The 12,438-nt window shown below is 33.2% G+C and overlaps 1 protein-coding gene across 12 annotated transcripts in view; it reads right to left on the bottom strand.

Moving 5' to 3' along the window:
• Window positions 1-12,438, bottom strand: part of Nmdar2 (glutamate ionotropic receptor NMDA type subunit 2) — a 423,506-nt gene that overhangs the window by 84,102 nt on the left and 326,966 nt on the right. For 4 of the 12 annotated variants that reach the window (XM_076530224.1, XM_076530221.1, XM_076530225.1 and 1 more), the window contains exon 2: window positions 200-979. The exons of the other annotated variants lie outside the window; for them this stretch is intronic. In XM_076530224.1, the coding sequence (XP_076386339.1) occupies window positions 200-524 (325 nt within the window). In that variant the 5' untranslated portion in view covers window positions 525-979. The remainder of the gene's footprint in view (window positions 1-199; window positions 980-12,438) is intronic. 12 annotated transcript variants of the gene reach the window in all.

Genomic DNA, 12,438 nt, shown 5'->3' with positions numbered 1-12,438 from the left:
TGTTTCAAATATTGTATACTAGTGCAAAACATGTGAAAACGATCTTTCAATCGAAACGGTGAGCGAGTCAGACAGCCACTCCGTATTCTATGATGACATGGAAACCACTAGCACGGAACACAGTGAACATGGAAGCACAGACATCGCGAAAGGCAAAGTTTGCCTAAGAGGTTAACTGTCAGAAATACTTTATATCTACCTGTTGGACTCGGCGTGAGCCTCATCATGGTCAACCGCACCGATTCAGCAGTGAAGTTGTACATATTCAGAAAGCTGAACTTGGCCTGTTCCTTCATCCTCGCGTGACCCTTGTGAAGGCTGCTGACCGCACGATTCACGGTCTTCGTGTACTCCCGCACGCCGAAGTTGGTATGCGGCACTATGAGGCCGATGGTCAAAGTCGGAAGCGATCCATTCCGACGTCTCGAAGATTCGTGAGCGCCGGATTCACCGGTTCTCGATCTCCAGCCACAATCGCCGGCGACCACGAACACGGCGACGATCAGAAAAAGCTCGATTCGCATCTTTTCCGATCCTCATTCACGACGAGTCATTTCGCTGCACGAAAAAGAGCCTCTCGAGTTTAAGCCGTGGCTTACGAAAGTTAAATTAAGGATTACGATAAGATCTTCGTGGATCGTCAATGGTTCGGGAATGAAACTTTGAACGATCGATGCGAGACAATGAGATCCGTGCATTTTTTTCGCATTCTGCACATCGTCGGAAAACGACTCGATATATTGCTATGTTTTATTGATCGTTGATATTGTTTAGAGTTGAACTCAGCTGATGATTTGTGCTTCTATGAACACACTTCAAGATTGTCGACTATTCGGAAGATTCTATATTGCGGATCGTAAGACACTTTTGATTTGTTGCTTATCACTATCTAAGCGACGATCTTTATGTTTCGATGGAGGAAGACGATTTGATTGCACGGTGTTCGAGGAACTTCGCCTTTCTAATGTTTCGGAAGACGCTGCAAAAGATAAACATGTCTGCGTAAACCGCTGTCCCTCGCTTCGACGATGGAGCCTCGTTTAAAAATTCAAATGAAAATGACATTAATATTCCGGCGGTGATCGAGAACAGAGAAGAATCATGTATAAATTTCCATCGGGTCTCGCTTCAGTTTCACGGGGAATCGTCCGATCCAGTAACAACGTGAAATACCAGAAACTCGAAGACAATTCAGGGTCCTTTCAGTAGTTCTAACGAGAAAACGTCCCGTGTTTCCGTTGAGCAACGACTCAGGACGCGAATTCAAATCGAGAGAAAGTCATTATGGTTGGTTGCCGGAAAGTTTCGACGGTACAATCGAGTACGCCTTCCGTGGAACGCCGATAAGATTGGCTGGAAGTAATTACGGGGCCCTCAATTAAGCCGACGCCCGATAATTTCGTGCGAGGATCTGGAGCGTCAGAATCACAACGAAGGTAATTATTGAGATTTTCGTCAGGTAGGCTGACAGGAGCCGCCGCACCGTGTAATTCCAACTTAATTGGTAATTACGGAAACCTATCAAACGGTGGGTTACTTTAGACCGGTCATATCGACCCTTGTTTTCATCCTTTGCAAAATTCGCTATCCATTTTAGTCCGCTTTGTTTCATTGTTTCGTGCCGAGGATTATTCGTCCGGTTTAATTAAACCGGAGACAATAATCATACCGTGAACTAATGTTTTGTCTGGTAATGAGTAAGATAAAGTGTTGGAAGATCCTTCGTAATATGAGAGGAACCTTGTCTTCGTAACAGAGCTTTCGTGCGGGTGCTGTTTTATTGTGGAATTTACTATGTGTATTTAAAGGAACGATTTTTGGAAATTCTAGACAGTGGTTGTATGTTATTTTGGTTTGGTTTATATTGAAATATTGATTTATTGCTGTGGTTCTTGTTATTGGAGAATTTTATTTGTTAATAGCTAATTCTGGCAATTTTTAACAAATATATTTTATTGTATTAAATAGATAATGTGCATGTATGTTATGTATATGTATGTATACAATAAAAATGTATATACGCATACATACATATGCTTGTATACACATATGTACACATACATATGCATGTATACACATATGTATATTATTTAATGTATTTAATAGATAAGTTTAAAAGACTGCTTATATATAATAATAAACTCGTGGTATAAAATTATTGTAACATAGTTTAATAATTAAACAACGTTATAGTAGTTTAGTCAGATAATGAGATAGTTGAATAGTGAAAGCATTTTGTAAAATGTTAAAGCAGTAAAATAGTAGATTGTGTATTGAAATAAAAAAGTTTTTACTTCGATACAGTTTTACTTTCTAAATTGAAGGAAAATGAAAAATATAATAGAATGATAAAATAGTAAACTAGTGAAACTATAAAATAATACAATAAAATGGTAAGTTGATACTTGAATAGTAATATGACAGAATAATAACAGAATTTAAAATAAAATACAAAAATGATAGAAATGACAAAATGACAAAATAAGAAATTAATAAAATAGCAAAATATTAAAAAATAACAGAGTAACAAAACAGTCAAATACAATAGGTTAGGTTACTGTTACAATAGGTTAGTTAGGTTAGGAATAGTAAAACAGTAAAAACTAAAATATTAAAATTGCAAAATAGAACGTATATAAATAAAATAAAATCATGGAAATACTAAAATAATAAAATTGTAAAATAACTTTGTTAATACCAATATTTTAAAAAGTCAAAAATTCGTAACGATAATTCGTAGCGTTGTCCTGCACAAACTTAATCTAACACACGCGACAACATTGCTTAGGGGATGATCAAATGTTTGTTCGTTTAATTAGCGACTAATGTATGTTCACCGAAAACTAATCCTGATCAGCAAAGCAAACCTGTCCAAGATAACTACAAGCGCAAAGGTTAATCTGACTGCTATCAGGAATCAATCAATATGGAGTATTTGCGGGAATCAGAGAGAATCTTGAATGACCGAATAAAACAAATACTGCAAATGAAAATTGCGCGTCTTGTATCGAGTTCATCCAGGGTTTAAGATCAAGATACTAGCGTTAAATACTCTTCAGCTGGCTACCTAGGATATCCGAGTCTGTTTGCTCGGAACTCAGACAAGTTTCCAAACGACGTAGTCGCGAAATTGCCGGTGGAAAGTGGGTCTAAAGTTATACTCAACGAAAGATAGCAACGGGAAGTTTGTTAAGAAACTGGCTCTACGCGGATCACTCTGCGAACTTGTGTTCTGTACATGGTCAGCAGAAATTAAGCGAGAATTGTGAACTCTGGATTATACAGAATTTTTATGTAGCTGTTATTCGCGAGATTTGTGAATAAATAAATGAGCTTCATTTAAAGGTATTGTTCAGTTGATTGACCCCTTGCTGTACAATTTACTTGTTAGGTACGTCAGAACTAACTATTCTTATTTACAATATTAAAACAAATAACGAAAGTTTAATTGTCATGTCAATTTTGTATTCAGAGATTTTGCAAACTATAGTTGGACTCAAATTTCAAATTGAAACATACTCAAAATTCCAAAGAAGTTCATCAGATTTTAATTATGAGTGCGTCACGTACCATACTCGTCTAAACTAATGATTTTTTTACATAAATAGCTTAATACTTTTTTGTAAAGAATATGAAGGAGTATCAGCTGATACAATAAAAAATATATGATTCCATTTAAAAAAACATTAATGACCTTCATATGTCCTTTGCACGTCCACCGTAGAGAATGTAGAAATACAATATATCAGAAATACAGTAAAAATATGGGTACAGTGAGAATAGCGGAAATGTTTATTTAAACGCAAGATCATGGGAGAAGGTTAATGACGGCCACAGAATGGGGAAATCGTGGAAAGTTTCGTTGCGGAAGGTATCAACGACGCCATAATTTAGGTCGGTGGCTCGGTGTAAATAAAAGAAGACCTCTACCATGAGACAGCTCCGGCTCGGACACGGAGGGTGAATTTTATCCCGATAATCCTGACGGAAAGTCGAAACGTCGAGCAGCCGGCTATCGACGAGTTTCTGTCGAGTATCAACGACGCAACGGGATATCTCGTCGAATCGTGTTATCGGCACTTTATACGAACGCCAAATAAATCCAATCTGATCTATCCTAGGGAAATTGCGTTTCTCCGAATCACCTAGGGGGATTTCATTTGCGTGCTTCTACAAATGGCACCTTGTTCAAAATTCGAGATGGGATTGATCACTTCCTTCTGAATTTTAGGACTTTTTTTCGTATCAAAGATCTTGCTGAGATTCGCAGTCGTCTGATCGTTGTACAAATGGGACATCTTTTTTTTTGGGGTATCTTTTCAATTTAGGGCACAGCGTTTTATGTGGAGGTGTAACACTTGTGTGTGACTGCTGTGTTGTTTTTTGAGGCATACCTTAATGGCTTAGAGGATTAAAAAATTTGGGAATTTGCCTGCTTAATATTTAAGAAGTGTAATTGTCAGAAGTTACTCTTGTTATTCTCATAAATGTTTGTAAAGATTCATATAATGAAAATTTGTGCACATTAGTATAATGAAAATGTGTATATAAATTAACAATGAAGAACAATATACAGATTTATGTAATGACAACCTGTGTATAGATATATAATGAAAATTTCACATACGATACACGAAGAAGATCTGTGAAAATGATCGAAATAATCATCGCAATTACGTTATAGCGAATAGAAATAGAGACAAGCTATATAATACGTGAAACCAATTTCTCGTCCAATAGGATTTTCCAAGGCAAACAAACTGGCTAGTCGAGAGCACAGCAGGTTTACTTCGATAATTGAAGGTAGAATCGTCGACGTGTCACGGTTCGTGAGAAATTAAGCATCGTTAATCGATATTTCACAGACTAGCGGCCATTGCTATCCTTAGAGTGTGTGGCCATTCGGTGACATGAACCAAACATTTTGGAAGAAGAATGTCCTCGTTACGAACTTTCCTGGCTTCCGGTTTTGACAGCGTCCGACGATATTTCACAAATTTTAGCTGACGTAACACAGGATTACTTTTCATGCCACTCTGCTACTGTAATTACTTTATTTTTCTGTATTATCTTCATTTTTATCTTGTGCTGCAATATTTTTGCTTTTGAATATTTGCTGAATTTTAAATTTGTGACTGAAATTAATTTTAGGTGACTGTTGATGTTAATATTGTCAATTAGTTTTAGTTGACATTTAACGATAATTTGAGTAACGAATAAATTATGACTTCATTGACGATCATTGATCTTTTAAATATTCATAGAAACTAAACATTAATTCAAGTTAAGTATTAAACCAATGCATGAAATATTAGTTATAATAATTAATAATATAATAATTTTATCTAAATGTAAGATAATAATTTCAACAATGAATATATTAAAATTTTAATCTATCATAGAAGGATCATTGATCTTTTAAATATTCATAGGAACATCTGCATTAAACATTCATTCAAGTTAAGTATTGAACCAATGCATGAAATATTAATTATAATAATTAATAATGTAATATAATAATTTTATCTAAATGTAAGATAATAATTTGACAATGAATATATTAAAATTTTAATCTATCATAGAAGGATCATTGATCTTTTAAATATTCATAGGAACATCTGCATTAAACATTCATTCAAGTTAAGTATTGAACCAATGCATGAAATATTAATTATAATAATTAATAATGTAATATAATAATTTTATCTAAATGTAAGATAATAATTTCAACAATGAATATATTAAAATTTTAATCTATCATATAAGGATCATTGATCTTTTAAATATTCATAGAAACATCTGCATTAAACATTAATTCAAGTTAAGTATTGAACCAATGCATAAAATATTAATTACAATAATTAATAATGTAATATAATTGATAATAATTTAAATAATGAAGCGAGTATAATTTTAATTTACGCCAAAATGTATATCATAAAATTACACAGACCTACATAAAATATAAAGAAATATATTTAAAAAATATAAAATTTGCAATAATTTCAATAATGAAGACCTTTGATACCTTTCCCTTATCTTACGTAATTAATCATTCGCGAAACGAAGACGAAACGATATTAAAAGAAGCTTAAATTGCATAAAATCGTCGCGCGGTTTAGAGAAGAATAAATGTGGAGTGAAATCCTGTATTCAACGAACTGCGAGAAAGCACGACCACAATGTTGAACCTTCAAAGAAAGAGCTTTGTGATCGTCAATTTCCTGTCGTGGCAACAATTTCCTTTGCTAAGAACACGTTGGACCGTGGCTTGTTGCGTTTTATCAGCCGCAATAGATCTCGATTGAATTTACCCCCTAAATCTCTAAGCTACTCGGCCAGGCATTTCAATATGACGTTATGCTGGATATTCAACCACGTGAACTCGACTGTGATTCAGGATAATCCCCCATAATACTAGGTGTGATGAAACAAGGTGACATAATAACGTCCAAAGTGATTTTTGAGTGAAACATTGTATCGGTATGGTGGAATATCTGATTGGAATATTATTAATTTTAAGCTTTTTAGTAGGAATTTTGTAAATTTGGAGACTTGGGGATTTAAAGATGGAGATTTCTGAAATTTGGACAAAATTTTGGAGTTTAGGGGAGTTTTCAATTTTGAGAGGTGAGGATTTGGCGGATTTGGGGGATTTGGGGATTTGAGTATTTGAGGATTTGGAGATGTGAATATTTTGGGAGTTGAGGATTTGGGGATTTGCATGTTTTAGGGATTGGCGGTTTGGGGATTTCAGAATTTAGGGAGCTAGAAATTTTGAAAACTGAGGATTTGAGAATTTGTCGAGTTGGAAATTTTGTGATTTGGATATTTGGGGATTTGAATATTTGACGAATAGAGAATTTGGTAATTTGGATATTTGGGATGTTGAGAACTTTGGAATTTTTAAATTTGGAGATTTCGAAATGTTGAGAATTTGGGAGACAAAGATTCAGCGATATTTGAAATTAGGGGCATTGAGGATTTGAAAGCTTTCCAAATTTTGAAATTTGAGAGAAAAAAGACGGGGGATTTGAAAATTCAAGGAGTTGAGAATTTGGGGATTTGCAAATTCAGGGATTTAATTATTAAGGAAATTTTTGAAATATTAAAATTTGGAAAGTGGAAGGTTTGGGAAACAGTGGACTTGGAGATTTGGAAACCTAGAAAAACTAAAAAATTTCAAAAATAAATGATTACAAAGTTTTGAACTTCGAAAAAATTAAGATTATGGGAATATTGCAAATTTAGGAAGTTAAAAATGTAGCGATTTGAAAATTGAGAGAGCTTTAAAATTTGAGTTCTTCAACTTCCTATTTGGCGATATGAAAATTTGGAAAATTAAACATTTTAAAATTTGAAAAATTCAGGATTTGGAAATGTAGGAATTCCACCATATGAAAATATAATTCAAAATTTGCTAAAATATAAAAATGTCCCAAACTAAAAAAGCCCTAAAGTTCAGAAATTCTAAAATACCAAAATATTTAAAACTTCTAAAGTCTCTTCTAAAAAGTTCTAACCTATAAAAGTTTAAAACTTCTAAAACACGAAAATGCACTAAAGTCCCAAAGCTTCCAAAATACCAAAATGTTATAAACTTGTAAACTAAACTTCTAAAATTGCCAACAACATAAACCACCGCTACTTAAGAGTAATTTATTACTGCCACAATATTCAACGCGAATCACCATCGAGATCGTATTTAGACTTTGAATCCTCGTCGAAGACCATATTTCTTGCCAAACCTCATAAACTCGATTCATTTTTCCCCCCGCACTGTCTCTCTCGATCGTCAGAAAGGAAAGAGGGGTGGCCACCCTGGCCCGCCATTACGAAGTATAACGATATCTGGTCAATTCAAAGGGTTCGATTATTGAGAAACATACTTTCTTCTCCGGCATTCCGCCATTCTCCCGAATTTCAGCAAGAATAGAAACGTCGAGTCAGATGAAGGGCTGAAATCAACCCCTCGAAAAATGTCGTTTTCTGACGGAGCCTAACGTTCCTTTCACCCGTTTTCTCCGACCCCGTGAAATTCTTCTAGATTAGCCGCAGAAAAGACGGATAAATCTCCGCTGGATATTCGAAAGTTTATCGTCGGTTTCTTTATTCGCGGTTTCAATTTCAGCGACCATTTGCATGATTCGCAGTTCTATATGGACAAATGGCGCAACGATACGGGGAACACGAAGGAGAGAATTATTAATCGAAATCGATGAGTCGGTAAACGAACGGTGTTTGTACTCCCTATTAATTATTTAAAACGTTTGCTATCGTTCGTGTAAATTGTGGCACGAGTTCAATTTTCTTGCGGGATTCATTGTGATATTGAACTGTGTGGTAACCGTGAATTACGTTTCCTGCGATTTTTATGTACATATATTTTAAATCAATATAGAAGATCTAAATTGTAAGAGACTGTATTTGAAATTGTGTAAATTGCGAACATTTCTATGTTGACTTTTATGAAAGTTGTAGTTTGTCAAATGTTTGAAAAAAAAATTATGTAAAGATGATTTTAACAAGTTTTACATTAATTAAACAGCTGATGTATGTTATACATTAATGTATGTTGTAAGTGTAATTATTGTACGAAATGTTTATAATGAATATAATTAATGTTATAAATAATGTGATAAATTGATGTACGAAATTTTTATAATGAATTTAGGTAAATACAGGGTGTCTCACAATTAGTTTAGGTCCCTGAAATGGAGGGTAGTTAAGGTGACTCTGAATAAGATTTCCCTTTGCAAAAATGGGGTTTGAAGCTTCGTTTTTGAATTATTAAAGAAAAACACGGACCAATAAGAGCGCGAAGATTACGCATGCGCAGACGCGAGAGCGACAGCTTCGAGCTTAGTGACTGAGCTTCTTCTTACAAAGAAGAAATAGAAAGAATTTATTCTTACAAATATTTTGACGATTTTCCGAATTTAACTTACTCAAAAACCAAACCTTATATAACAAATTTTATTCTACATTTTCGTGTTATTTTTTCATGTAGAATTATCTCATGATTTTTATATCACCCTGTAATATCATACTAACCATCTATGTCTTCTGATCTACCCGTAAATACACTTTCAACAAACTTTCAGATAAATAAACATATCTGCATAAAGAACAACTACAAAATTAATATCAAGTTAATATTGAATATTCAACATACTCTAAAGATAACTATATTAAATCGAATTTCAATTAACGAAAAAAATCATTGAATTCCCCGTCGAAATGACAAAAAATTATCTACACATTCCCAGGGTACACGCAAATTACTTATTAGGCAGTTCGATAACAGGCACGGTAATTAAATTTCATTCGGAATCGCGTTTAATTACCTTGAAATCGGTATTGGCAGATTTCTAGCCGAAAATTATTGGACCACATTATTGACGAGCAGAGGATGTCCAGTTAAATTATATCGAAGAAAAGATTTACCGTAGTCGTACCCGATGAGAAAACAACGACAAGAAATAATCAGGATATTTTGGCACCGGCGAGTCGCTGACGAGGTATAACCTGGCGAAATCAATTTCGCGAAGTGCACTACCTCGATATTTTGGTAAGAGCGCTTCCGCTTTAAGTTGTTTGCCGAGGTTTTCGGGCAATGCGAAAAAGTCGAAACCACGATGTTTCGCGGAATAGATGCATGTAAATAACGCCTGGTAAATAAGGAATGATTCATTGTATTCCTGTCGCGATCGTAATCCATAATTCATGCTACGCTCTTTATTAATTATTCTGGCTCCAGGTACATTAATCAAATTACATCCTTGTAAAATGTACGGAAAGTTTGTTTACGTTGAACACTTCTTTTGTAAGAAGTTGTAAGAAGATTTTTGTATTAAAAAATTAAAAGTGGGGTTGAAAATCAAAATTCATTGTATTTCTGTCGCGATCGTAATCCATAATTCATGCTACGCTCTTTATTAATTATTCTGGCTCCAGGTACATTAATCAAATTACATCCTTGTAAAATGTACGGAAAGTTTGTTTACGTTGAACACTTCTTTTGTAAGAAGTTGTAAGAAGATTTTTGTATTAAAAAATTAAAAGTGGGGTTGAAAATAAAAATTAAATGATACAATTGAAAAAACATTATTGTAGAATAACAAAAAATTTAATATTTTCTACCTAGGGTAACAAATATTTGTACTTTGTGGAAGTGAAAATATTGAAACGAAATAGCATATAATTCTTGGAAATATGGAATGATAAAAAATTCAATATTTTCTGCCTAAAGTAACAAATATTTATGCTTTCGCGCAAGTGAAAATATTAAAACTAAAAGAATTTAAAATGCCATATAAATCTTGGAAATATGAAATAATAAAAAATTTAATATTTTCTGCTTAAAGTAATAAATATGCTTTGTGTAAGTGAAAATATTAAAACTAAAAGAATTTAAAATACCATATAAATCTTGGAAATATGAAATAATAAAAAATTTAATATTTTTTGCTTAGAGTAACAAATTTGAATGCTTTGTAAAAGTGAAAATATTAAAACTAAAAGAATTTAAAATACCATATAAATCTTGGAAATATGAAATAATAAAAAATTTAATATTTTCTGCTTAGAGTAACAAATATGCTTTGTGAAAGTGAAAATATTAAAACTAAAAGAATTTAAAATACCATATAAATCTTGGAAATATGAAATAATAAAAAATTTAATATTTTCTGCTTAGAGTAACAAATTTGAATATTTTGTAAAAGTGAAAACATTAAAACTAAAAGAATTTAAAATACCATATAAATCTTGGAAATATGAAATAATAAAAAATTTAATATTTTCTGCTTAGAGTAACAAATATGCTTTGTGAAAGTGAAAATATTGGGGCTAAAAGAATTTAAAATACCACATAAGTCTTGCAAATGTTACACAATAAAAAATTCAATATTTTCTGCTTAGAGTAACAAATTTGAATGCTTTGTAAAAGTGAAAATATTTAAATCAGAAAAATCTGAAGTACCATATAAGTTTTAAAAATATCATATAATAATAAAGAATTCAATATTTTCTACCTAAAGTAACAAACTCGAATGCTTCGTCAAAATAAAAATATTTAAATCATAAGAAGAATCCTCAAAATTCGAACTCTGTATTTTCAACTCCTTAATGTCCAGTACTCAAAAGTTAAAACTGCAACTTTGTGCCAGAAAATAATAAATAATTTCACAGAAAAAAAGCGCAGTATAATGAAAATTGGTACACATTAAAACTCAAGCAACAAATTTTCATGCTCCAGTTCAGACAAGCGAATGTTTGCGCGCTGTTCTCGTGGCGACACGCGAAAATGGAATTCTAGTTTAAAGTAGTTGAGATGGCAATAGATTTTGTGTATACCCGAAGTAGGCAATTACAGTATGTCATCTTTCACCTCAAATGTCTTTTTCCTTAAGCGTTTTCTTGTGTCGTCACGAGCCACCCTGTATACGGATTGTGTCTCGTAATTTATCGCGGTAGTTGCGTGACCCAAACCTAAGACCGTAAATGATTGCTACGTTTCTTTTTTCCTAATGGGAAAATATTACTTCAGCAAGCCTAGCATACAAATTCTTTAATCCGATTCTTTCGATGGATGATTCGAGCACCTTTCTGAATAATTCAAAGTATGTTCAGTTTTTGGGGACTGATATGATGCGATGAATTTAAAGTAATTTCGACATTTTGAGATTTTGACATTTTTTGGTTTTTGCATTGATAACTTTTTGGATCTTTGAATTTCTAGATTTTTGTATTACTAGGTTTCAGCAGTTCTACATTTTTGGATTTTTAGATTTTTGGATTTTTAGATTTTTGGATTTCTAGATTTTTGGATTTCTAGATTTCTAGATTTCTAGATTTCTAGATTTTTGGACTTCTAGATTTTTGGATTTCTAGATTTCTAGATTTCTAGATATCTAAATCTCCATATCTCCAAATCTCCAAATCTCCAAATCCTAAGATTCCCAAATCCTTAAATCTCCAAATTTCTAAATTTCCAAATTTCCAAATCCCCAAATCTCACGTTCCTTAAATCCCCAAATTCCCAAATCCTTAAATCTCCAAATTTCCAAATCCCCAAATGTCCCACTCCCTAAATCCCTAAATCCCCAAATTCCCAAATCCCTAAATCTCCAAATTTAAAAATTCCCAAACCCTTAAATCCCCAAATTCCCAAATTCCCAAATTCCCAAATTCCCAAATTCCCAAATTCCCAAATTCCCAAATTCCCAAATCCCCAAATCCCCAAATCCCCAAATCCCCAAATCCCCAAATTCCCAAATTCCCAAATTCCCAAATTCCCAAATTCCCAAATCTCCAAATTCCCAAATCCCCAAATCCCAAAATTCCCAAATTCCCAAATTCCCAAATTCCCAAATTCCCAAATTTCCAAATCCTCAAACCCCAAATACCCAAATCCTTAAATTTCCAAATCCTCAA

This window comes from Megachile rotundata, chromosome 3 (assembly GCF_050947335.1).
Source record: "Megachile rotundata isolate GNS110a chromosome 3, iyMegRotu1, whole genome shotgun sequence".
In the NCBI taxonomy this organism is placed as follows: Eukaryota; Metazoa; Arthropoda; class Insecta; order Hymenoptera; family Megachilidae; genus Megachile; species Megachile rotundata.
This window is presented reverse-complemented; position numbering and strand designations above follow the sequence as displayed.